Source organism: Eumetopias jubatus, unplaced genomic scaffold (assembly GCF_037043125.1).
Source record: "Eumetopias jubatus isolate StellerSeaLion01/CBP00866 unplaced genomic scaffold, mEumJub1_p1.0 scaffold_2, whole genome shotgun sequence".
In the NCBI taxonomy this organism is placed as follows: Eukaryota; Metazoa; Chordata; class Mammalia; order Carnivora; family Otariidae; genus Eumetopias; species Eumetopias jubatus.
In genome coordinates this window covers 85,671,580-85,698,421 of record NW_028274808.1, presented here as the reverse complement: position 1 = coordinate 85,698,421, position 26,842 = coordinate 85,671,580, and the positions used below count along the sequence as shown (strand labels likewise).

The 26,842-nt window shown below is 35.2% G+C and overlaps 1 protein-coding gene across 1 annotated transcript in view; it reads right to left on the bottom strand.

Moving 5' to 3' along the window:
* CLGN (calmegin) overlaps nucleotides 1-26,842 on the bottom strand; it is a 55,267-nt gene that overhangs the window by 27,165 nt on the left and 1,260 nt on the right. Inside the window, exons 2-7 of the mRNA XM_028102215.2 lie at nucleotides 12,548-12,700; nucleotides 10,449-10,522; nucleotides 9,516-9,574; nucleotides 6,041-6,182; nucleotides 2,281-2,362; nucleotides 645-837 (exon numbers count right to left, since the gene is read on the bottom strand). Of these exons, the coding sequence (XP_027958016.1) occupies nucleotides 645-837; nucleotides 2,281-2,362; nucleotides 6,041-6,182; nucleotides 9,516-9,574; nucleotides 10,449-10,522; nucleotides 12,548-12,691 (694 nt within the window). The 5' untranslated portion in view covers nucleotides 12,692-12,700. The remainder of the gene's footprint in view (nucleotides 1-644; nucleotides 838-2,280; nucleotides 2,363-6,040; nucleotides 6,183-9,515; nucleotides 9,575-10,448; nucleotides 10,523-12,547; nucleotides 12,701-26,842) is intronic.

Sequence of the window (26,842 nt, the reverse complement as noted above, 5' to 3'; positions counted from 1 at the left end):
AGACTATGATTTTAAATAATCATGGACACATCAAAGCTCCAGAACCTTACACACTTGGGAAGAGGAGAAACAATCCCTTGTAATGTTCCTCCCACTCATTGTCTATGGAACCTCCTATTTACTGAAGTAAAGCTAAAGATGTTAATAAAGTGGTTGCTCAATACTTTCTCTTCCAAAGTTTAAATATGTGCCCACAGCTACCATGAGGTAGGATCTATAACAATAATCACAACAGTTTGTAAAGTCCAAGCTTCTGAGTTTGGCATCAAGGACTTCTTCCTCTTGTATCTTCTTTTCCAGTTTCCTATTCTTCCAGCACCACTAATGTCACAGCACCTAAAATATCCTTCTCTTCTATTTTCCATGTTCTAGTCACACTTCAAGACTAATTAATATATAATCTCCTCTACTAAGTTTTCTCTCAGTCTCCAAACTGGAAGTAATATTGCTTTTGAACTCTTACCTCATCTGCACCTCTCATATGGCACTTTATTTTCTACCTGCACTATATGCATTATAATTATCCTGAAAAGATAAGTTCCTTAAGGGTAGGATCCATGTTTGTTTCTCCCAAAGCACCTGCCATGAAAATATCAGTAGTCAGTAAGTATTTTTGAATTAACGAATCAATTAAAAGGATATACCAAGGGTATAAAGATGAGTCTTCCTGTCTGTAAAGAACTTTTTAAGGTCTACATCTGGAGGTTTGGCATGTTTCTCTTCAAAAACTCCAGTTTTAGGATGCTTATGTCTGAAGATAAAATGAAGTTTATAATCTTCTCCACATTTATCTGGTCCAAACATAATGGTATAGGATGTTTTATCATAAAAGTTTTCCTTTAAAAAGAGATGTGTTGGGATTAGTCCAGAATTAGAGTATTTGATGAATTTTTCTATTCTATCCAATTGGGTAGAGGTTATAAAAATGTATTAAATGTTAAATCACCAAAGAATTATTTGACACAAGTCACAATAAAGGACATAGAAAAAAGACAATTTTTCTTTCAAAAATAGATTTTTAAAAAATGCACATACTACTTCCTTCCTGACGATGTAGGAGAGAAGCTGAAACCACCCTACCAACATCATGATAAGCTTTGATTACTTTATGTAAATCTATTATAAAACTATTAATATTTTGTTAAGAAAATTAAGCACAGAGAAAAGCATACTTAGGACTTTAAGACTACAGTGATTACCATTACTGTTGTTCAAGACGACACCAGAGAATAACCTTCCTGAGCACAGAGTAAAGAGAGATTCAGACACACACAGATACAGAGACATGCTCCCTGTTTTACTACTAGTAATTTCTCTTTATTTGGCATGGCCTATTAGCTAAAAGCTTGGATCTCTTGTCAGATCCCGGGGTTCAAATCCTACCACTGCTGTTAACCAGCTGTATGTAGCCCTGAGTAAATTTCTTAGCCTTAGTGTAGTCCTGAATGTTTCATTACCTTTCAAATATGGAAATAATAATAGTACCTGCCTTATCAGGGTTCTCTGAGGATTAACTGAGCTAATCAGATAAAGTGCTGAGAAAAATACCTAGCATTTAACTTTATTATGTCATTATACTTTTGAGTGATGGTCATCTTACGATACCCAAAACAAGAGCTCCAACCTGTACTACAAATGGGCTCCCCTTTAACTGATTCTATTAATAACAGTAACATGAATCCTTTAATCCATGTTTCACAGCCTATGCATAGCCATGCGTTCTGACAAATATCTCACTGATGTCTCATTTATCTTATGTCTGTTATATGCAGAAGCCCTGACACAGCCCCCGGCAGGAGAATGCTACAAGAAATGTCTCCAACTTAATACACTTGCTTCATTCTCAAAACATTTTAACCCCGTTATTTTTTGTAGACTACCAACTCCTGAACTGACCCACCTTTTTTATTTGGTTCTTTGGCCATTTCGTTTTACTGCTTTGCTCTGTTATTTTACTTCTCCAAACAAACTTACGATTCTTAATTTGTAAAGAAAATAACTCAAAGCTGATCTTTCAATGACACTGATAAGCACCATGTTATTTTTTACTTATAGACATGGCAAACTTTATTATGTTGCTAAAGATTACAAAACTGATGCCATCAAGTAACACAGCTGTGTATGAAACTTGAAGGCACACTCTGAAAGCTACACAAACTCATGCTGGTTAAAGATTTTTAAGGTTTTGATTTCAGTTGAAAATAAAAATTATAGTTTTCTCAACCACTCCTTAAAAATATTAACTTTAATAAGGTTTTCTTAAACATTAAAATATCATACCAGATTCAAACCATCAGTGTCTGCTAGGAGTTTAATGTATGCACCTCCACAATCAATACCATCTTGAAAATTTACTTCATATCTAAATGAAGGGAAAAAGAATCATACTGCTGATAAATAAAAAAAATTACTAATTGCTCTTCAAAATCAAATGTATTACTCTCAATTCATTTAAACACAAGTGTTTTACATTACCAGAAAGCTCTTAAAAAGCATATTCACAACACAAAGGGAATAAGCAGAAATGCTTTTTCTATGCACATCCTTAAAATATTAAAAATAGAATGATTATAATCAACTATAGAAAAGCCAACCAACTTGTTGAAATAATTTTTTCCATCAAAAGTGCTGAATTAAGGATAAGATACTTTAATACTATAACAGGAAATTTCAAATTCAGATAAGGTATACACTATGCATACTTCTTTATAAACTAAAAAATGAAGATTATGAGGACCATAGCCACAGCAACAGATTTCTAAGAAATTGCTGATAGATCTTAGATATATCCAGTTCACTAATTTGTATTTTAATTCAACTACACCTAACCCTATTAGATAACTTGTACATTTAATTAAATACCTCCAGCAAAGAGATTTCATAATCTCAATCAATAGACTGGAGTATTTCAGACCTTAACAGCCAGGAAATACAGAAAAACAACTGAAAGACTGAACTGATGTGAGAGCCTTCTCATAGATTTGCAACACTGTGTAATTTTCAGCAAAGGTTTTTTGTTTTGTTTTGTTTTTTAAAGGAAATAGTCTTGTTTAGGCAATTGATACAGACAATATTGAGCAGTATTTAGGAGAAATTTTTGGTAAATTATTGAATTAAGTGTGAAATAATCAATGAAATAGCCCTCAGAGCGAAAAACAGTAAAAACCAAAACGGCTGTGAATCGGTTTGATGAATTAAAAGAAAAAGAGATGAAAACTAGAGAAGCAACAGGAACCAGTGACAATTTTAAGAAAGGACTGTAGTTTAAAATATTTCTTAAAAAAAAAAAAACTTTAGTGATACAAAAGTAAAAACAACGAAAAAATAGCATACAAAACCGTTTGATAGTTTGAACCTAGTTAGTGTATATATATTTTGCACTGAAAAGAGCAAAGGAAATACAGTAAAATTTTAAGTGACTATCTGAGTTGCCAGATGTTGGTGATCTTTCCCACTACCTTCTACTCTGCTTTGTTTCTCAAGAAGTCTTACCAGCATGTACTCTGGAGCCAGAGAGACCTGAGATTTATCCTTGATTCTGCTACTTACTCTAGTGACACCTAGTGTAAAGCCAAATTATTCAAGCTCGAGGACCACAAAGGATTGTGATACTTAAATAATACCATGCACAGCAATGGACAGATGCCCAAAATGTTAGCTTCTGTATGATCAAAAGAAAGGGTTTGTTCTTTTTCATTTTTGAAATAAAGGACAGTTTGTTTTCCTCAAAGCCTCGTCACTATTTTTATTTTAAGCAGTAGCTGGCAAAGAAATTTTTTCTCATGGAACACGTTTTTATGGACTATAAAGTAAGAAATGGTACATAGTGTGAATTAAAGGTAAATATTAATTATTTCAGGTAAAATAAAATAAAAATATAGTTTTATTTGATCTAAAGACAAGGGTTCTGTGAAAAGGTAAGAACTGAAAAAAAAATATGTTGTAATCTATCTATAAATATGAACATAGCTTTGTGGTTGTAATATGCCTAGACCCAATCATTATGTCTATTTCTTACATTGCAAACTTCCGGAGTTTTCAAATCATTAATCGTACCTAATGCAAATAGTTCACAGTGCATTAGAGATCAGTGAACTGTGTGTCATACAGCTCGACTGCTGCTATTCCTTGGTCCAGGACAAAGGAGGACGTGTAAGAGTATGTGGCAACACTATCTTCTGTAAGACTATCATTCCCCACACTGTCCTATGAGGCAGTAATTCTTGTTGGGGGATGAAATTCTGTGGTCAAATATGTCTGGAAAACACACTACTGAAGTTAGAAGGAGGTTTCTGCATGTAGAACTTCTTTCTCCAAGTCTGTAATGGTGAAGCAAATGTGGTTCCTTCTGTCTAGGATATTCTTCATTTCTCAAACTTACATGACCACACAATGCATATTAACATGTACACCATGTGGGAGGAGCAGTTTTAAAGGAAAGTTATATTGTGAGTCCATAGTATTTACAGTAGTTAATATAAAATTACTTTATTTAATATCCCATTTCATTTTATCAATATTAAGAGGAGACATTCACTCTCCTTCTTTGGGTTGTTTTTAAGCAAAGCAAAGACTTCTATTCAATTCCTGTTGGTCCTCCTCTTCTTTTTTCAGGGCATAATTTCACAATTACTTTAATAATTCTTCTACACTTATCATCCAATCTTTGTTTCTATCTTTTGCTTACTTGCCTAGGAGTGATTTATACTTTCTGAAAATACTAAATTTGATTCATTTTACTCTGAAAATATTACACCTTCTATTATTTTTCTTTCCCTTTCATTTAAGCCACAGAGGGTCAAAATAGAAAGTGATATTATATTCAACTAAGTTTCAACAGAATAATAGGATTACTTTCAAACTTTCAAGAAAAAAGAAAAGCCAAACCCTGAATAATGACAAATAGTATCAAGCTTAAATATTAGTTCCAATAAGTACTTGTAAAAATATTTTCAATTTGTTAAAATAATAGTCATATACTATTTGACATTATTTAAAACTTTAAATTTATTCACAGGACAGTGCAACTAAGCCAAAGCGACACAAGCGAAAAATTAAGCCAATTATACCAAATGCCATATTTTTTAAAATTGCTAAAACACAAAATGACATTTTAGTTATACTATGTAGGAACATGTTTAACAATGTTAACAAAAAAACTGAAAGGGTTCTAGAGTGATATACTTTACATTTAATAATATTTCTTTGTGTTGTCATTAACTTTGGACAGCCAAATCTTCTACCATAAGGGAGAAAATAACATTTATGCATTTCCTTTTGTTTTTAATTTGAATTTTATCAGCTTTGTAATTGTATTTGTATAAATCTATTTTGTCTTATATCCATTTTATGTAAGTGAATATTGAAGAATTTACACCTGATTTTATGACGGTAAACATGTCAGCAACATCATAATAAAACCAGTTTATGTCACGTTGTCGGGGACGGGAGGAAAGGATTGTCTGTGAAAACATGTGCCCTTTGATGGAATGAGCACTGGGGGTTATATGCAACTGCTGAATCACTGAATTACCTCTGAAACTAATAATATACTATATGTTAATTAAATTGAATTTAAATTTTTAAAAATTAAAAAATAAAAGGTGGAAAGACACTGATCTATATATATGCACATACTTTTTAAAATAAATTTGTTTCCTTTGAATCTTATAACTAGTTTAACAGCAACATTTATGGTTCTATTCTGAATATACTCAAGTTAATATCCTCAGAGCAAGTAATTTTAAGAAAAGAGTTAAAATAAAAATGGTGATCTTAGTATGGTATTGTATAGTCTATGGTGGCAGAATTTTTTAGATTGTAGTATATATTATATAATTTTTAAATCGACCTGGCTTTCCCTCAAAACCTCAGAGTATCTGTGTATATACATGCATTGTGTATTTAAGTAAGTGAAACTGAAAAGGAAATCTGGATTTTTATGCCCATTTTATACCCATTATAGCTATATTCAGAAGCCAAATTATAGAAAACTAATACAAATTTCAGAAAAAGTACTGTAAAATATAATAAAACTTACTGAACGATCAAGGGTTTATCAGCAAAAATGAAGGGTTTTGCTAATACAGCAGCTATTGCATGATGCCTTGCTCTAGATTTCAGTACCAGGCCTCTGTCACCGGGCACTCGGTTTTCTTTCAATTCTTCTATTTCCCATCTTCCTAAAATGTAAAGCAAAGCAATTAAACTAAAACCCAAGACACTGACCTACAAATTATTTACTAGCGTGACCAATAAGATTTTTTCTTGAAGGCTGATTTGGGAAAAATAAAACAAAACTTTAAATCAATGCACAGAAATCAGTTGCATTTCTATATACCAACAATGAGATAGAGGAAAAAAAAAATCAAGGAGTAGGTTCCATTTACACTTGCACCCAAAACCATAAGATACCTAGGAATAAACCTAACCAAAGACAGACGAGAGATGACAAGAGAGAACACAAGCCGGGGAACCCAATGTGGGACTCAATCCCAGGACCCCGGGATCATGACCTGAGCCGAAGGCAGACGCTCAATCAACTGAGCCACCCAGGTGCCCCTATAAAATGCATTTTTAAAAGCTCACAGGTTTCTATTCCTTTTCCTCTCCCTAATTTGGTTATACAATACTTCTCTAAAAAACATGAATTCATTTGATATTTCTTCTCTCACAGTGATGATAAATTGTATTATCACTACTAAACCATGGTTTCACAAAAATAAAAACCCATGGTTTCTTCTTTTAAGAAATAACGTTATCTTTAGGATTTTCAGGATATTTATCATACAGAATTTTTTTTTTTAAGATTTGATTTATTTATTTGACAGAGAGAGAGACAGTGAGAAAGGGAACAGAAGCAGGGGGAGTGGGAGAGGGAGAAGCAGGCTTCCTGCGGAGCAGGGAGCCCAATGTAGGGCTCCATCCCAGGACCCTGGGATCATGACCCGAGCCGAAGGAAGACGCTTAATGACTGAGCTACCCAGGCGCCCCTATCATAAAGAACTTTTTAAACTTGTCCTTTTTTTCCTTGCAATTATGCACATATATTTATCAGCTTTGAAAAAGGTACCAAATAGCACTTCAATTTTAGAAAACTTGTGACAGGGAAATTATTGCTCAATGACAAGAGGTTTTTCTCAATTCCAAATAAACAACAACTTTCTATTAACTGATCATTTAGCCAAATTTTAGACAATATCGGTGAATATAAATTCTGGTGTAAACAAAAAAATTTTCTTTTAAGATTTTATTTATTTTAGAGGGAAAGAGAGAGAGAGAGCACACTCTGGGTGAAGTGGCAGAGGGAGGGGCAGAGAATCCCAAGCAAACTCCATGCTGAGTGCAGAGCCATCTCATGACCCTAAGATCACCACCTGAACGGAAACCAAGACTCAGATGATTAACCAACTGAGACACCCAGGTGCCCCAATTCTAGGGTAAATAAAATTTTAAAAAGGGTTTTACATCCTGAAAGTTGGTTATTTAAATAATTAGTATTTATTCAATATTTATACTTAATCTGAAAAATGTAAATGTATTCCAAATGCAAACTCTATACCCCAGCACCTTTCTTAGGTTTGCTTTCTCCTGACAAGCTCAGAATGAGCTTTATTCAAGTGGTACTTGACAGAAGCTGCCATTAACTACTGTGAATAATAAATATTCCTGCAAAAGAATCTAATATTAATCTCAACTAACCACTTTGTAAACAACGCTGCTACTACCAGTATCCAAAATACCATTTTCAGGATCTAGCACTTTAACAGATTCCATATTTTTCGAAGTTGCTTTCGAGATGTTGATAAAAGCCATTCAGAAACTATATTAAATCTAATATATGAGAATATTATTTTCATGGATATTTATGTTTAATGAGACTATAGACCAAACTTGAGTGCTAAGAAGTTTGGCTTTTTGCTTGTTTGATTTTTACCTTTGAACTCAAGTAAAAACTCATTTAAACATTAAAAGTCAGGCGCCTCAGTGGCTCAGTCCTTAAGCGTTTGCCTTCGGCTCAGGTCATAATCCCAGGAGTGAGCCCCGCATCGGGCTCCCTGCTCAGTGGGAAGCCTGCTTCTCTCTCTCCCACTCCCCCTGCTTGTGTTCCCTCTCTCGCTGTCTCTCTCTGTCAAATAAATAAAATCTTTAAAAAAATAAAAATAAACTTTAAAAGCCACTTCTGTCCTGCAAGAAATAGAGACTGAAACTCACTTGTAAGATAGACAATAACTTCATTTTAGGAAACTCCATCAATGGATTTTTCTAAAATTACAAATGTGAAACAAGTATCTACCTGAAGTTCTTGAAAAAACTAAAGTAGTGTAAACATAGCTTTTTTATTTTTTATTTTTTAAGTAATCTCTACACCCAACATGGGGCTTAAATGGTACAACCCTGAGGTCAAAAGTCACATACTCTTCTGAGTCAGCCAGATGCCCCTAAACATAGATGTTTTAAGCCACGCATTCTGTTTAATAATGTGTATTTCTGTGGATGGTTAGAGGTGGTTGTGTTACATCTCTGCAGACTTCCTGCTTCTTTGGGTGAAATTATCCTTTTCCCTAAATGGATTTAGAGAATGAACGCAATATTGCTTGATCTGAGCATGTGGTAAAGTTCTTTATGGAGAATATAAGCACATACAAACCCAGAGGAGTTGCTGGGATGGAGAACACTGCAAAGGAAGACATGCAGGTACGATCTCCATCTCACACCAAAATAAACTAGGAAAAGGAATAGACAGCTGACATCCTACACATGCTATTATCTCATGTACTGTTCTTGTCATTGTTCTCACGTAACAGCCTGTTGGAGTCTGCATGTGAGGTCACATCCTTATGGGTATGAGGTCCTCTGAGAGAGGGAATTCCCATGATCAGTCACCTTGAGAAGAGGCTGATCTTGCTTTAGGATACAACCAAGGAGGAGGCCGGTTTTAGATTAGAAGGAAGAAGAAATTCTTTCATCATACTACAACAAAGTCCCATTAGGGAAGAAAAGATGACCCTTGCATATAGGACATTTCTTTCTATGGCAAAGCCTGAACAGGATCCTAGCAGAGACCCAGTGACAGGGGATGTAAGGCCCGGAGATGTGGGCTACAAGAGTAGCCACATATCTCATAGCTCTCGTAGGTTATCCCCCGTTCTGCACCGGCGAGGAGGATCTTGCCCTCAGTTACAACTTGACGGAGGTGTGCCCGTGCTTGAGATGCGACAACAGAGAAGGGCAGGAGCTGGGGAAACACTGCTGCTGGACAGGCCATGACTAACTGCAGGGGAATGAAGATTCAGCCCTTCCGAGTTAGGAAACCCGATGGTGGCTTAAGCATGGATCACCCAGGGACTTCCGGAAATAGACAAAAATAGACAAAAGACTGAACATTCTGTTGTGAAGCATGATGGCGGCCCAGACCCCATATACTATATCTATATTTAATAGAAATATAATTTCAAAAGCTAGTGAACTCGGGGTCATTCTGGTTTTACTGAATATTTAAATAAATATTTTACCATCATATATGGAAATCTCCGCATCTGTATCATCTTTCTTTGCTTTTGATAAGACCCACCTGTAAATAAAGATAAAAGCAAATAAGTATCATTAAAACTAAAACCAGCAATTTATAGACACAATGCATATTAGAAATATAACAAAAGATTACTCAAAAGTCACTTCTCATTAAAAAATAAATGCTTAGAGGGCGCCTGGGTGGCTCAGTTGGTTAAGGAACTGCCTTCGGCTCGGGTCATGATCCTGGAGTCCCCGGATCGAGTCCCGCATCCGGCTCCCTGCTCAGCGGGGAGTCTGCTTCTTCCTCTGACCCTCCCCCCTCTCATGCTCTCTCTCTATCTCATTCTCTCTGTCAAATAAATAAATAAAATATTTTTAAAAATAAATAAATAAATGCTTAGAGGCTAAATAAAGATGCCCATGTAGAATCTTGCAAGGTTAGAGTTAAATCATATTTGGAATCCACAATTTACTAGTTGTTTGATCATATGTAAGATATACTAAGCCTCAGTTTCCTCACCTGTAAAATGGAGATAAAGACAGTACTTACCCACTTGGGACAGTGTCTGGTATATAATAATTAATAAATAGTAACATTTATTTTTTTAACCAATATTTAGGATAGAACAGTAATTTGAATTTGTCATCTGATATCAGGTTAATAATATCTGTCTTTAGGAATGAAGAAATGTCATAAATTTTTACTTTATATTCATAATTCATTTGTATTATTTTCTTTGTATAAATGAATAACTCTTCAAGTTAAACATTTCTATCAATAATAAAAATGCGTTAAGGTACTGGTTTACACTGCCAAATAAAGTAACATTTTTTACAGTTTTATAGTAGAGGCAATTTTCATAGGCCAATAACCAATAACTTGAAAAAAGCTAATTAAATCAAAGAAAACATCCTCTTGAATGAATACTCACCCAGCCAGCCTTCCACTATCAAAAGTTTCTGTAAAATATACTTCTCCTATAGGTTGAGGTGTCTTATATTTAATCTAGAAAATAGATTTTTTAAAATCTAAAGTTATTCATCTTCGCAAATATTTTAATTAAATAATCTCACTAGTTAAGAACCCAGTACGTAGTAATACACATATAAGTAAAATAAATAAAAGGTGACATGGCCTCAAAACGTTGCATCCTAGTACAGTAAGATACAAGAGAGTATCAGAGATACAATGCCAGAAAAAAAATACCATCTAAGTGCAAACAGAGAATAATACACTGATTCCTTCTAAAACAGGAGGGATGGGGAAAAATTCTATTAGAGAAGGCCTCATGATACAGCTGACATGGCCTTGAAAGGATCCTGACAGGTGACAATATTTGGGAATACAAATCATTAGAAACAGAGGAAATACCATGATCTAACACATATAAGATAAAAAACTTAGCAAGCATGTAGATGAGTTTAAAATTAACTCTTAAATTTCACTGTTACATGGTAGAGGATGAGAATACCATTTTGAGTGATTAGGAACCCAGAGAAGAAAAAGATTCAACAGAGAAAGCACTACAAAGCAAAGCGCAGTTTCAAGGGCCCTGTAAGCGTTAGCTGTGGTGATGATGATAATGATATTGGTGGTGGTGATATGGTGGTTCTTTTAATCCTCATAAGACTTCTATGAGCAAAATACTATTATTGCACCCATCTTACATCCAGTGTAACATGCAATGATAGGAACTCAGGCTGCCTGGCTCCAAAGCTTATACACTTAACTGCTGTGCTCTATAGAACATACCAACAAAACAATTTAAGAGATTAAAGATAATTTATTGACAAATTATCAAAAAATAATTTGAACTGATGATGAATGAATAAATTTTGCCTAAAGTAATAGATCAATTTGGGTCCTTTCTGAATTGATCTCTGTGATTTTACCTGTATGATTTCTTTTCTCAGCCTTTAGAGAAAAGGATGAAGTACTTTTTCTATTCACTGTCTCTACCCCAACCTGATAGTACATTTCCTCTTTAAGAGGGGTGGAAACCAATAATCAAACACAATTCCACATAATTACTGATGGGTCAAGATTCCACTTCCTATCGTTTTTTCAAATATCACCAAATGCAGTTGAAGTGGTCGGTATCTCCCAATTCCTTTGCAGTATTAACCTCCAAAGACCCTTGTAGGAGCTGTACCTAAGTCAATCATCAGCACTTTGATTACTTACTTATTGTAGACTGCATAACTAGGTTTTAAAAGAAATGTCCTTGTGGAGTTTAAACTTTAACAAGAGAAAGAATATTCACCTTAAACAGCTAAACAACACTTTCGTTTGCAAATGAAAAACTCTCAAGGTAAGTGAGGTGAAGAAGTCTGTACCAGCTATAGGCTATGGTCCTTGGCCCTTGAATTAGCTGCTATAGCACAATACAACTCATCCATTCTTACCATCAACAAGATTTCTGACAAATTTTCTGACTGGCTCAGTATATCTATGAATATTCCTCAATGTAAAAGTTCTTCTGGATTGTCAGGATGTACAAAAATCTCTGCAAGGTTTTTCAGACTTCTGTTAGTCACCACCTCAAACCACGTCTTAACAATGCTGAGCCACAAACACAGGTGAGCCTTATTAAATGCCTACCTCATGATCACTTCCCTTTCGTATTCATCCTCCTGGTTAGTATTTCCTTTCCTCAGAGAAATAAGAAAAACTATTTACTTTACTCCTAGGAGAACTGCAAATTATACTACCTTATCTCCTATCTGAAGAGGGCTGGCAGTGTCAGAAGAATGAAAACCTTTCTCTTAGATAGAAGTCTAACAGTCTTCTTCAGCAGTGACAAATTCCTATTCTGATAGTAAAAACCTTCCCCATATTTACTTTGTAATAAAACTGTACTAGGTGTAATGCATAAATCTCTGTAATACATGGGCACTCTAACAGTTGGGGAAAAAACAGTGTTTTTCTATTTGTTTGGAAAATGAATACTGTTAGAACTGAAATGAATCTTAAGAGGTCCTCTGTATCCTGTAAAGGAATAACTTACAACTCATTTCTCAATAACCTTACCTCTGAGGAGAGTTCACCTTCATTGACATCAATCTCTTCTGAATTTTCATCAAAATCTTCCATCTCAACACCATCATCCATAAATTCTGCATTAATTGAGATGAACAGAAGACCCAAACATAGCCAAAAGCTTTGGAAATGCATACTGATTACCTGTGAAGTTAAAAGTTATCAGTGAAGATAAAAGTTGTGAAAAATATGTAAGTACACTTACAAAGAAATAATTTTTCTTTAATACCGCCTTTATTGTAGGATGGCTTTTAAAACAAATCATTGACAAAATTATTTAAGTTACACTTTGAACAAATAAAAATACAAACTTCAAATCCCACAGGACACAGATTCTAGAGCTACCCACCTGCCACTAAAAACAAAGAGCCAAGGGGCAGCTGGGTGGCTCAGTCCGTTAAGCGGCTAACTCTTGGTTTCCGCTCAGGTCGTGATCTCAGAGTCCTGAGATCCAGTCCTACCTAGGGCTCTGCTCAGCAAGGAGTCTGCTTGTCCCCCTCTCTCTCCCTCTGCCCTTCCTCTGCACTTGCGTGCACTCACACTCTCTCATAAATAAATACATACATACATACATACATACATACATACATAAATAAATAAATAAATAAATAAATAAATAAAATAAATAAAATATTTTAAAAACAAAGAGCCAAGCATTTAAACTTAAAGATATCAACAACAGTGATTACCAAACTCAAATAATATATGGACCCCTGGGGTGCCTGGGTGGCTCAGTTGGTTAAGAGTCTGCCTTCAGCTCAGGTCATGATCAGCGGGGAGCCTGCTTCCCCCTCTCCTTCTGGCTTGTGCTCTCTCTTACTATCTCTGTCTCTCTCTCTCAAATAAATAAATAAAATCTTAAAAAAAATATGTGGACCCTTTTAAAAGAAAGAAATAAGGATCATGATTCTCAAATGTTTGTTTTTTTATTACAATGTTGCTTAAGTATATATAAACATACAACCAGAGTTTCGTAATTATGAAACCAAAGTACACTTACATATAAATACAAAAAAAAACTAAAGAAAAATAATTTTATCACAATTTAATGTGACAGTCTTTTCATGAATCAAATCACAGCTAAAAGAACAATCAAACTGCAATCAGGTTGACTAAGTTGGATAACGTTCTTTTACATTTATCATAATACTTTGATGACTCAATAATTTAACCATTTCTCTATTTAAATACTGCAAAATGTCCATTCCTTATTATAGCATTATTTGAGCAGAAACCAAATATAATTTGGCTGCCTCTTGGCAGAAAATATATGATTTGTATAATTATGGCTTTAACATGTTAAAATGTTAACATGTTAAAATTCAAGTTTTATTTTTTGGTGCCAATGGCCTTTTAAACACAAAGTAAATGTGGACACCGAAAGAGTGTGGCAGTCCTTGGTTATAAGGTGGGCAGGTGAGCCAGATGATCCATAGTATAGTTCTATTACTTTTTTTTTTTTCAGTTACCATCAACATGACAAATTTTTTTAAAAAGTAAATTCTTAGAGGGGCGCTTGGGTGGCTCAGTCGTTAAGTGTCTGCCTTCAGCCCAGGTCATGATCCCAGGGTCCTGGGATCGAACCCCGCATCGGGCTCCCTGCTCCGCCAGAAGCTTATTCTCCCTCTCTCACTCCCCCTGCTTGTGTTCCCTCTCTTGCTGTGTCTGTCAAAATAAATAAATAAATAAATAAAATCTTTAAAACAAACAAACAAAAAAAGTAAATTCTTAGAAAGAATGCTTAGATCTTCCACAAAATATCTATAGCCCCTACATGGGTCTGCTTAAGAAACACTGGATTTGAGATAAGCAAATTACATCTACCAGAATGGTTATAATCAAAAAGAGACAGTAACAAGTGCTGGGAGGATTTGGAGAAGTTAGAACCTTTATACCCTGCTGGCAGGAATGTAAAATGTTGCAAGTTTTGGAAGACTGTATGGCAGTTCTTCAAAATGTTAAAAATAGAATTACTCTATAACCTAGCAATTCCACTACTAGGTATCTGCCCAAGAGAAACAAAAACAGATATCTACACAAAACATAAATATAGATGTTTAAAGAAACATTTTTCATAATAACCAAAAAATAGAAACAACCCAAATGTCCATCACCTAATGGTTAAACAAAATGTGGGCTATCTATACAATAAAATATTATTTACCAATAAAACAGAATAGAGTGCTGATGTGTTACAAGATAGATGAATCTCAAAACAACATGCTGAGTTAAGAAGCCAGTAATAAAACACCACATATTGCATGATCCCACTGAAAAGACACAGGCAAATCCATAGAAACAGAAAACAGATTTAGTGAGTGCCTAGGAAAAGGAGTGGGAAGAAAGGGTTAAGGGGTAATGAAAATGTTCTAAAATTGTGGTTAAAAATGGTTACATAACTCTGTAAATGTATTAAACCCCATTCACTTTCACACATTAAACAAGTGAACTAGAGGTGTACAATGTATTAATAAAGCTGTTTTTAGAAAAGAAACATCAGATTATAAAAAGCTTTCTTCCATATAGTTAGCCCAAATGATTGGAACGCTTCTTTTTTTAATCTCCAATGCCTATATCCCTCATCCATCCACTTACCTCCCCTCTGGTAACCATCAGTTCGCTCTCTATAGTTAAGAATCTGCTTCTTTCCTTTGTTCTTTTGTTTCTTAAAATTCCACATATGAGTGAGATAATATGATATTTGAGTTTCTCTGACTTACTTTGCTCAGCATAATACTCCCTAGTTCTATCTGTGTTGTTGCAAATGGCAAGATTTCATTCTTTTTTACAGCTGAGGAATATTCCTGTGTGTGTGTGTGTGTGTGTGTGTGTGTGTGTGTGTACACACCACAACTTTATCCATTCAACCATCAATGGACACTTGGGCTGCTTCCATGATTTAGCTATTGCAAATAATGCCGCAATAAACATAGGGGCACATATATCCCTTGAATTAGTGCTTTTGTATTTTTGGGGTAAATACCCAGTAAATATCCAGTAGTGCAATTCCTGGATCATAGGGTAGTTCTATTTTAATTTTTTGAGGAACCTCCATACAGTTTTCTACAATGGCTACACCAATTTGCATTCCCACCAACACTGCAAGAGGGTTCTTTTTACTCCATATCTTTGTCAACATTGTTTCTTGTGTTTTGATTTTAGCCATTCTGACTGGTATAAAATGGTATCTCATTGTAGTTTTGATTTGCATTTCCTTGATGATAAGTGATATTGAGCATCTTTTCATGTGTCTGTTAGCCCTCTGTATGTTTTCTTTGGAGAAATGTCTGTTCAAGTCTTTTGCCCATTTTTAATTGGATTATTTGGTTTTTGGGTGTTGAGTTGTATCAGTTCTCTATATATTTTGTTTACTAACCCTTTATCAGGTATGCCATTTGCAAATACCTTCTCCCATTCAATAGGTTTCCTTTTAGTTTTGTTGTTTCTTTCACTGTGCAGAAACTTTTTTGATGTAGTCCCAATAGTTTATTTTTGCTTTTATTTCCCTTGCCTCAGGAGACATATTTAGAAAAATGTTGTTACAGCCAATGTCAGAGAGATTACTGCCTGTGCTCCCTTCAAGGATTTTTATGGTTTCAGGTCCCACATTTAGGTCTTTAATCCATTTTTAGTTTGTTTTTGTGAATGGTGTAAGAAAGTGGTCCAGTTTCATTCTTTTGCATGTGGCTGTCCAGTTTTCCCAACACCATTTGTTGAAAAGACTTTTTCCCATTGCATATTCATTCCTCCTTTGTTGAAAATTACTTGACTGTATAATTGTTTTCTGTTCTATTCCACTGATCTGTGTCTATTTTTATGCCAGTACCATACTGTTTTAATTACTACCACTTTGTAATATAACTTGAAGTCTGGAATTGTGATATACCTCCAGTTTTGTTTTTCTTTTTTTAAGATTGCTTTGGCTATTTGAGGTCTTTTATGGTTCCATACAAATTTTAGGATTGTTTGTTCTAGTTCTGTGAAAACTGCTGTTGGTATTTCAATAGGGATTGCATAAATGTGTCAATTGCTTTGGGTAGAACAGACATTTTAACAATATTTGTTCTTCCAATCTATGAGCATGGAAATGTTTTTCCATTCCTTTGTAACGTCTTGAATTTCTTTCATCAGTGTTTTATAGTTTTCAAAGTAGAGGTCTTTTCACCTCTTTGGTTAAGTTTATTCCTAGATATTTTATTGTTTTGGGTACAATTGTAAATGGGATTGTTTTCTTAGTTTCACTTTCTGCTGCTTCATTATTAGCATATAGGAATGCAACAGACTTCTGTACATTGATTTTGCGTCCTGCAACTTTACTGAATTCATTTATCAGTTCTAGTAGTTTTTGGGTGGAGTCTTTAGAGTTTTCTATATATAATAATGTCATCTGCACATAGTGAGTTTTACTTCTTCCTTACCAATCTGGATGCCTTTTATTTCTTTATGTCATCTAATTGCTGTGGCTAAGACTTCCAGTATTCTGTTGAATAACAGTGGTGAGAGTGGACATCCTTCTCTTTTTCCTGACCTTGGGGGAAAGCTCTATGTTTTTCACCATCGAGTATTGTGTTGGCTGTAGGTTTTCATATAAGGCCTTTATTATTTTGAGATTTGTTCCTTTCTAGACCGACTTTGCAGAGGGTTTTGTTTTTTGTTTTTGTTTTTGTTTTTTACCACGAATGGATTTTGTACTTCTTCAGATGCTTTTTCTGCATATATTGAAATGATCATATGGATTTTATCCTCTCTTATTGATGTGACATATCATGTTGATTGTTTTATGAATATTAAACCACCTTGCATCCCAGGAATAAATCCCACTTGACTGTGGTATATGATTTTTTAAATATATTGTTGGATTCAGTTTGCTAATATTTTGTTGAGGATTTTTGCATCTATATTCATGAGAGATACTGGCCTGCAGTTCTCTTTTTTTGTGATGTCTTTATCTGGTTTTGGTATCAGGGTAATGCTGGCTTCATAGAATGAATTTGGTTTCCTTCCTGTTGTATTTTTTGGAATGGTTTGAGAAGAATGGGTATTAACTCTTTTTTCAGTATTTGGCAGAATTTGCCTGTGAAGCCATCTGGTCCTATACTTCTGTTTGTTGGGAGTTTTTTGATTACTGATTCCATTTCATTGCTGGTGCTTGGTCTGTTCAAATTTTCTATTTCTTCCTGCTTTAATTTTGATAGGTTACACATTTCTAGGAATTTATCCATTTCTTCTAAGTTGTCTAATTTGCTGGCATATAGGTTTTTATAATATTCTGTTACAATTGTTTGTATTTCTGTGGTGTCAGTTGTTTCTCTCCTCTTTCACTGGTAATTTTATTTGAGTCCTCTCTCTTTTTTTAGTAAGTCTTGCTAGAGGTTTATCAATTTTGTTGATCTTTTCAAAGAACTAATTCCGTTTCATTGATCTATGATTAGAACCCTTCCTAATGAGATCAAAACTTAAGTGAATATGTGGGCCAGTTAAACCTTGATTTCTTCTATGGGACACTGGCTATAACACTGAAGTTTACTTTGAAAAATGCATTTTTTTTTAAATCGACCAATCTACCATAATAGGAATATTCTATATTAAAAAGTATGTTAATACCACCCTCTTTATGGACAAAGACAACACAAAAAATGATGTATGCTGTTATTTGTTAGAAGAGTTTGAGTTCCCTGAATCATAAAAAAAAGAGGTGTAACTGAGATAGAAAGTAAATTTAAAGAGATCAAATTTTTTATGTTAGTCACCATACAGTACATTAGTTTTTGATGTCGTGTTCCATGATTCACTGTTTGTGTATAACACCCAGTGCTCCATGCAGAATGTGCCCTCCTTAATACCCATCACCAGGCTAACCCATCCCCCCACCCCCCTCCCCTCTAGAACCCTCAGTTTGTTTCTCAGAGTCCATCGTCTCTCATGGTTCATCTCTTCCTCCGATTTCCCCCCCTTCATTCTTCCCTTCCTTCTCCTAATGTCCTCCACGCTATTCCTTATGTTCCACAAATAATTGAAACCATATGATAATTGACTTTTTCTGCTTGACTTATTTCACTTTGCATAATCTCCTCCAGTCCCATCCATGTTGATGCAAAGTTGGGTATTCATCCTTTCTGATGGCTGAGTAATATTCCATTGTATATATGGACCACATTTTTATCCATTCGTCTGCTGAAGGGCATCTCGGCTCTTTCCACAGTTTGGCTATTGCAGACATTGCTGCTATGAACATTGGGGTGCATATGGCCCTTCTTTTCACTACATCTGTGGCTTTGGGGTAAATACCCAGTAGTGCAATTGCTGGGTCATAGGGTAGCTCTATTTTTAATTTTTTGAGGAACCTCCACACTGTTTTCCAGAGTGGCTGTACCGACTTGCATTCCCACCAACAGTGTAAGAGGGTTCCCCTTTCTCCACAACCTCTCCAACATTTGTTATTTCTTGCCTTGTCAATTTTTGCCATTCTAACTGGTGTAAGGTGGTATCTCAATGTGGTTTTGATTTGAATTTCCCTGATGGCTAATGATGATGAACACTTTTTTCATGTGTCTGTTAGCCATCTGTATGTCTTAAAGAGATCAATTTAACTCAATAACCATAGGTAGGTTTATTTAAATTTTTTTTTACTAACTGGCACAGGAATGAGTACATTTGCAAATTGCTTATGAATTGTTAATAATTCTAAAAGCTTCGGTTCTAAAGTTTTAAAAGCCTCCCATGATTTCCATAATGTAGTAAAGTGTCTTGCTTGACTCACTATCAATAACATTTAAGTAAAACAGAAATGCATAAAATAATAGCAGTAATAACGACCATTAATATCACTTATGGCCCACATCTTCTTCTTCAAAATGAACACACACTTTAGTTTCTTAATAATTAATTTGTTGAAAAAATATATTCTAAGTCCTTTGAGTTCTGGTGTATTGGGCTGCTGGGAAAGTTAAGGGGAAACCAAGCAGGCAGTACTCTACTAGAACCCCATTCTTACTTCATCCAGAGCAATCTCATTCTGTTTTCTATATTAGAGTTCTTCTTAACTTCCCTTCAGAAATAAATAATTGACAAAGCTTCAGGAAAAAAGTTTAGAAAATCTTTTATCTAAAAAATCTGAATCTTTAAAGTTCTATGACTATGATCATGCATTTGCATAAAGCAATGTGCTAAATTAATCTCTGCAGCCCAGGACACGAATAAGAAGGCATTATTACTTCCAATCTACAAACTGAAAACAGATTTAACAACTTGGTCAAAGTCACATGGGTTGGAAATGTGGAACAAGATCAGAATCTAGATCTGTACATCAATATACCATGCTACTTCATATTTTAATCTTATCCCGCTGCATTATTATGTGCTTTTTGATAAAACAACAGAAAGAAATTACAAAAATGGTAACAGCACATACTCTGAACCTCTTGGAAATTTCTCAAATTTAGATTATTAGTATTAAGCTATGAAGATATTTACCCAGAAATGACCATATTACCTTACTATAGAAGTAAAATACTTAAAAATAAACTGCTCTTGGTCACAAACCATTCTGTAGGCAATACAGTTCTATAAATAATAGTCTCCATTTAAAAATTATGTAGGTCAAGGTCATTGCTGCTATTTATTCCTTTTAAATAAGAATCAGAAATACAGACCTAATAGTTTCTGCTTAATTCTTGAGTGCTCTATAATTATTCAGTGATGGACCAGCTGATAACTAAGAATTAAATCATGAAGGTGACATCACAGTATTACTTGTCACACTATGGTGACAATATGTCATCAGCTCCAAACAAAATTGTGAGGTTTGTCACATATCATTTCTTAAAGGAAGTGGTAAAATATGGCCAGGCCTGCATTGTAGCTTTGAGAGGCTGACAATGAGGTAATACTACAAAACACAACTAACTAATTTGTGCAGTTAAACTATTTTTTTTAACTGTGGTAGAATACACAACATAAAAGTTAACATTTAAAACAATTTTAACCATTCAATTCAGTAGTGCTAGGTACATTTACACTGTTGTACAACCAATCTCCAGAACTCTTTTCATCTTATAAAACTAAAACTCTATACCATTAAACAACAACTCTTTAATTCTCCCACTCTCAAGCCCCTAGCAACCATCATTCCTATATTAGTTCAACATGTTTTTTTTTTGGTAGAGTCTTTAGGTTTTGTCTATATATAAGATCATGTTATTTATGAATAAATTTTATTTCTTCCTTTCCAATTTTATTTCTTTTTCTTGCCTAATTGCTCCTGCTAGGACTTCTAATACTATGTTGAATAGAAGTGACAAAAACAGGCATACTTGTTTTATTCTAGTTCTTAGGAGGAAAGGTTTTCAGTTTCATCATTGAGTATGGTGCCGGCTTTTGGCTTTTCATATATGGCCTTTATTATGTTGAGCTAGTGTCTTTCTATTCACAGTTTGTTGAGTGTCTGTATCATAAAAGGGTGTTGAATCTTGTCAAATGGTATTGTTGCATCAACTGAGATGATCATGGTTTTTTTTTTCCCTCCATTTTGGTAATGGGTTATACTACATTGATTGATTTTCATATGTTGAATCATCCTTGCATGCCAGGAATAAATCCCACTTGTTCATGGTATATAATCTTTTTTTTTTTTTTAAGATTTATAAGAGAGAGAGAGAGAATGCAAGCAGGGGGAGGGACAGAGGGAGAGACAGAGAGAAAATCCCTGCTGAACATAGAGCCCAACACAGGGCTCAATTTCACAACCCTGAGATCATCACCTGAGCCGAAATCAAGAGTCAGATGCCTAACTGGCTGAGGCACCCAGGCGCCCTGTTGTATAATCTTTTTAATGTGCTGCTGAATTCTGTTTGCTAGTATTTTGTTAAGGATTTCTGCATCAATATTCATTAGGGATATTGGTCTGTAGTTTTCTTGTAGCTTCTCTGTCTGGCTTTGGTATCGGGATAACACTACCCTCACAGAATGAGTTTCAAAGTGTTCCTTCCTCTTTAATTATTCAAAAGAATTAGAGGAGGATTGGTATTAATTTTTCTTTCAATGTTTGGTAGACTTTATTAGTTAAGCCATATGCTCCTGGGCTTTTATTTGTTGGGAGGTTTTTGATTACTGATTCAATCTCCTTACTAGTTCTAGGTCCTGTTTCATCATGATTTAGTCTTAATAGATTGTATGTTCTAGGAATTCATCCATTGCATTTAGATTATCAAGCTGTTGGCATATAATTCTTCATAATACTCTCTTACAGTCCTTTTTATATCTATAGAATCAGGTGTAATGTCCCCTCTTTCACTTCTGATTTTAGTTGAGTCTTCTTTTTTTCTTACTCAATGTAGATAAGGTTAGTTAATTTTGTCAATCTTTTTGAAAAACCAACTCTCGGTTTTGATGATTTTCTCTGTTATTTATCTACTCTCCATTCCACTTATCTCTCATCGAATTTTATTATTTCCTTCCTTCTGCTAGCTTTGGTTTTTCTAGTTCCTTAAGGTATAAAGTTAAGTTGTAAATTTGAGATTTTTACTTTTTAATGTAAACATCAACAGCTATACATTTCCCTCTTAACAAAATTTTCACTGTATCCCATTAACTTTTGGCATGTTGCATTTCTGTCATTTATTTCAAGATATTTTCTAATTTCCTTGTGATTTCCTTTTTTGGCCTTTTGGTTGTTTAAGAGTGTTTGTGTAATTTCCACATAGGTGTGGGTTTTTCTGTTTTCCTTCTGCTACTGATTTCTCACTTCATTACATTATAATTGGAAAAAATACTTTGTATGATTTCAGTTTTTAAAAATTCATTAAGATTTGTTTTTTGGACTAATATATGGTCTATCCTACAAAATATTCCATGTGCACTTAAGAAAAATAATGTATTTGAATCAATATTCATCAGTTATATTGGTCTGTACTTTTCATGTAGTGTCTTTGCCTAGCTTTGGTATCTGGGTAATACTGCCCTCACAGAATGACTTTGAACGTATTCCCTCCTCTTCGATTTTTTGGGAGAGTTGGAGGAAGATTGGTATTAATATTTATTTCAATTGATTGGTATTAATTTTTCTGTCGTTAGATGGAGTGTTCTATATAATACTTCTATTCAGTCCAATTGGTATATAGTGTTGTTCAAGTTTTCTGTTTCCTTATTGATTTAAATGGTTGTCCTAAGTTATGCATGTTTAGTGCAGCAAGAATTTGTTTATATGGTGTAAGGTAGAACATTTAATGCTAATGCTATCCCCCCTTCCCTGCTTACAAACATATAAAAGCTAGCAGGTCCAGGATTCTAAGCTTCCTGTGTATTCCTTACTCCACAAGATTGCTGAAATCACCAAATATCATTTGTGCCTTCCTGAGGAAGAAGGGAGGCACTGGAGAAGTACATCCATTTTCTTATATCTTTGGTCTCGTGTATGTTCTTTGCACTGCTTCTGGGCTGATTCAATAACAAGTTAAAGTGCAAGTAACTTTGGCCAAGTATGAGATACCATTCTTGCTAATATTTGAAACCAAGACCAAGCAGCCCAATCGACCTCAAAGAGTTTCACCAACATCACCTACAGGCCCTCTTCAATCTCCACTGTGAGCCCACAATCACAAATTATAATGTGCAGCTCGTTTACTGGTACTGAAGTAATGCTCACTCCCACATCAAAGGTAGCTGGAGCACTAAAAAGAAAGACAATCACAGGATACCCAATAACTGTAAAGTGCGAGAGAGATTGCTGGCTAATCACCAAGCTTTTTTGCCTTTTTCCAGGGGACATGACTGGACTATATTTCCTTTGGAGTTAGGTGAGGCCCCGAAAAGCCAATGATGTAGGTATAGGCTGAGTCTGAGGCCCTGAGAGCCAGAAAAGCCAATGATGTAGGTATAGGCTGAGTCTGAGTCTGATATAAGTTTCAGTCTGAGCCAGCAGGCTCGAGACCCAAACACAGCCAATTATTCAGCTTGAGTCCAAAGACAGAAAACGACAGAAGTGCCCGCTCTGACAGCCAGGCAGGAGGAATTCCCTCTTCCTCACTGGAGGGTCAGCCTCTCAGTTCAATTCAGACTTTCAGTGGATTGGATGAACGCTACCTGCACTGGGGAGGGCAATCTGCGTTACCCAGCCTATCATTCAAACGTAACCTCATCCAAAACCACCCTCACATACACACCCAGAATAATGTCTAAGTACCTGGGCACCTCGTGGTTCAGTCGAGTTGATACATACAACTAACTGCCACAACCACACACTCCTCCAGAATGCCGGCAGCCAGAAACCATGTTAGGTCTCTGGGATATTTTCATTTTCTGTTTATTTATTTCTGTTCATTACCTTAACTAACACATACTTTTGACTAAAACCCGGTATTTTTTTTTCTAAGTCAGAAAAACCTAGAAACAATGAAAAGACCTCAAGCAATACAACAAAAAGTAGAGAAAGAACCATAACAGCAGAAATAATAGTTGAAAATGCAACTTTCTGGCAGTTCAGACACCACAGTACTATAAAACATTCCAAGGAGCCTGGATCTGATCCTACAAAGTGAGAAACTACTGAAGTTCTGAGATTAATGAAAGGAACAGAGCTGAAATCCTGGATATAAAAGTATTATTTGAGTTATACACTAAGGTCATTTTCAAAATCATGTTTATATAAACATTAGAATGATACATTACTTATGTATTTAGGGTTTATACTACCTCTGCATAGTTCCAAAAAGAATAGCTCAAGGCATCGTGCAAAACACAAAACAGACAAAAATATAAGCCTGCTGAGGACTGGAACTCCTTCTCATTTCTGTATTCACAGTACCCAGGAGTGCTGGCACATGATGACTAGGAACAGAAACACGTTTATAGAATGAATGAGTGAATGCATGCATGAATGCGTGAATGAATGCATGAGTGCCTAAGTGAGAGGGAAAAAAATGAAATAGATGTTACTAGGCAACCAACTGGATGGAATGAGTTTGTTGTTGAGGCAGCACTGCAGCAATAAATTTAGTGAAGGGTTTCTACTCACTCAGAGAACAGCCAGAAATAAAGGGAGTTTCACTGTCTACAGAAGTCTACAAGATCCTTAAAGAGAAAAATCCTACTTTAGAATTAACTGCTAGAAAAATTTATGGACTAAATCCTTCCATAATAGATGTCTGTAACTACGATTTTGAGAGAAAAATAGTTATGTAAACACTTCTAACAGTGGCCCTCTAAAGTTTGTTAGGACGTTGGTAAAACTAACACAATAAAAGCATTTCTAGAGAGAAGAGAAATAATGGTCTAGAAAGTTTGCATTTTATGATCTAATTTAATATGGGAAAACTAAAATTCTACTCTACATCTATGAAGAAACATCTCTTATTATGAGTTATTTCAGAATCTTGTTACAGACTGCATTTTAACAACCCAATTAATAATTTGCTAGAAAAGATAGTAAACAGAAAAATCAGATTAAAAGGTTTTATATTACCATATCACAAAATAAAACGGGACAGATTCTCACCAAAATTAGAGGGCATTCTGTGTAGCACATAGAAAATTCACTTTGAAGGATCACAGGAAATCCAAGGTGGGGAGGTAGGAAACAGTGGCATCTTAGAAGGCAGCCTTCTTCCAAAGACGCTGCAAGACTCCATTTGAAATGCAGCTATTTTCTTACAAAAGAAACTAGCGTGCTTCAGAATGAACTGCACCAGGGATTTGTTAATTTTGTGATGGCTGATGTGTCCAGAAATTCAGGGGAAGTCAGCCAGTAGATATTAACATTCATCATTCACAGATTCATTTAACAAATATTTATGATTGCCAATTACATGCCAGGAATTATGTCAGACACTGAATTTACCGTAATTAGTGAAACATACATAGCCCTCGATCTCAAAGAGCTTATAAGTCTAGGATGGAAAGCCAACATTGAAAAATTAACCCACATATTACATGTAAACCATAGTAAGTGACAGAAAAGTAAGTTCGTTCTAAGAGTTGGTAGTTGGGGAACTGAATTTACATGGTAGGGGAAAGGTCAGAGGAAGCCTCCTTGAGAAAGTTACATTTAAAGTGTGATGCAGGGGCGCCTGGGTGACTCAGGTGGTTAAGCGTCTGCCTTCGGCTCGGTCCTGGGATCGAGCCCCGCATTGGGCTCCCTGCTCTGCGGGGAGCCTGCTTCTCCCTCTCCGCCTCCCCGTGCTTGTGTTCCCTCTCTCACTGGTCTCTCTCTGTCAAATAAATAAAATCTTAAAAAAATTTTTTTTTAATTTAAAAAAAATTAAAAAAAAAAAAAAAAGCTAGCCAGGGACTCCCAAATCTTATCCACAGCTCAAAAGTCACTCCTTAATTTCAAATCACTATCCATCTTCAAGGATGTCCCAAAGTTTCTCCTAATTTGAACTTAGTCTTTCCTCCTAAACCTGCTTCTCTAGCTCCTGAACACTCTTCCTCCATTAACTAACTCTACCTCCAGTCAAGTAAACCAGTCAAGTTACTTTGCCATTACCTTAAGATTATTCTTTCTCATGAATCCCTTATGTCATTGGTAGCTGAACACACCTGGGCATTTCTTAAATGTCCTGTTCTATCCCCAAGCCATAGCCTGATTTAGGAATCTATCATTTCTGAAGTAGATTAGCGAACTCCCACTTTGCCTCTTCATTTCCAGTCTTGCCAATCTCTAAATCTTTCCTCCACCTTCTCTCTACCATGAGTTTTCTAAAACAAGTCTCATTTTACTGTTTATAAAAATGTACAGCAGTTCTCTGCAGTTCTCAGCATAAATTCTGTCCTTTTAAGACTCATTTCTTTCACTCCCTTCAACATTCACCTATGTATGTAATACATTAATACTACTCTGTATGCTGTATCTTACAACCGAGATGCCTTTCTGCTGTTCATCTCCCATGGCTGACTGAGGACTCACCCAACACTGGTATGCCTCAAAAGTACAGTTTGAAAAATAACTATTTTTAAAGTTTTAGTTGTCCTACAGTTTCAGGAGGAACTCAACTACAGAATGATAAATAGAAAGTACACTGAACTTGGCACCATCACATCAAGCTCCTAGTTCTATTATTAAAAAGGCAAGAGGTTAAAACTGCCTGGGGCTTGTTTTGTTTTTCATTTGTCAAGTGAAAGGGTCAAACTAGATGATTTAAAGGTCCATTAAAATTGACAATTCTAACTTTCTAATTAAGAGCACTAAAACTTACGAGGCCCTGAAAAGCAGTAAGGCTAACTTATAACACTGTTCAATTTCTAGAGATCCATCAACATACTTACATGGTTCATACATAATAATTAACTTTA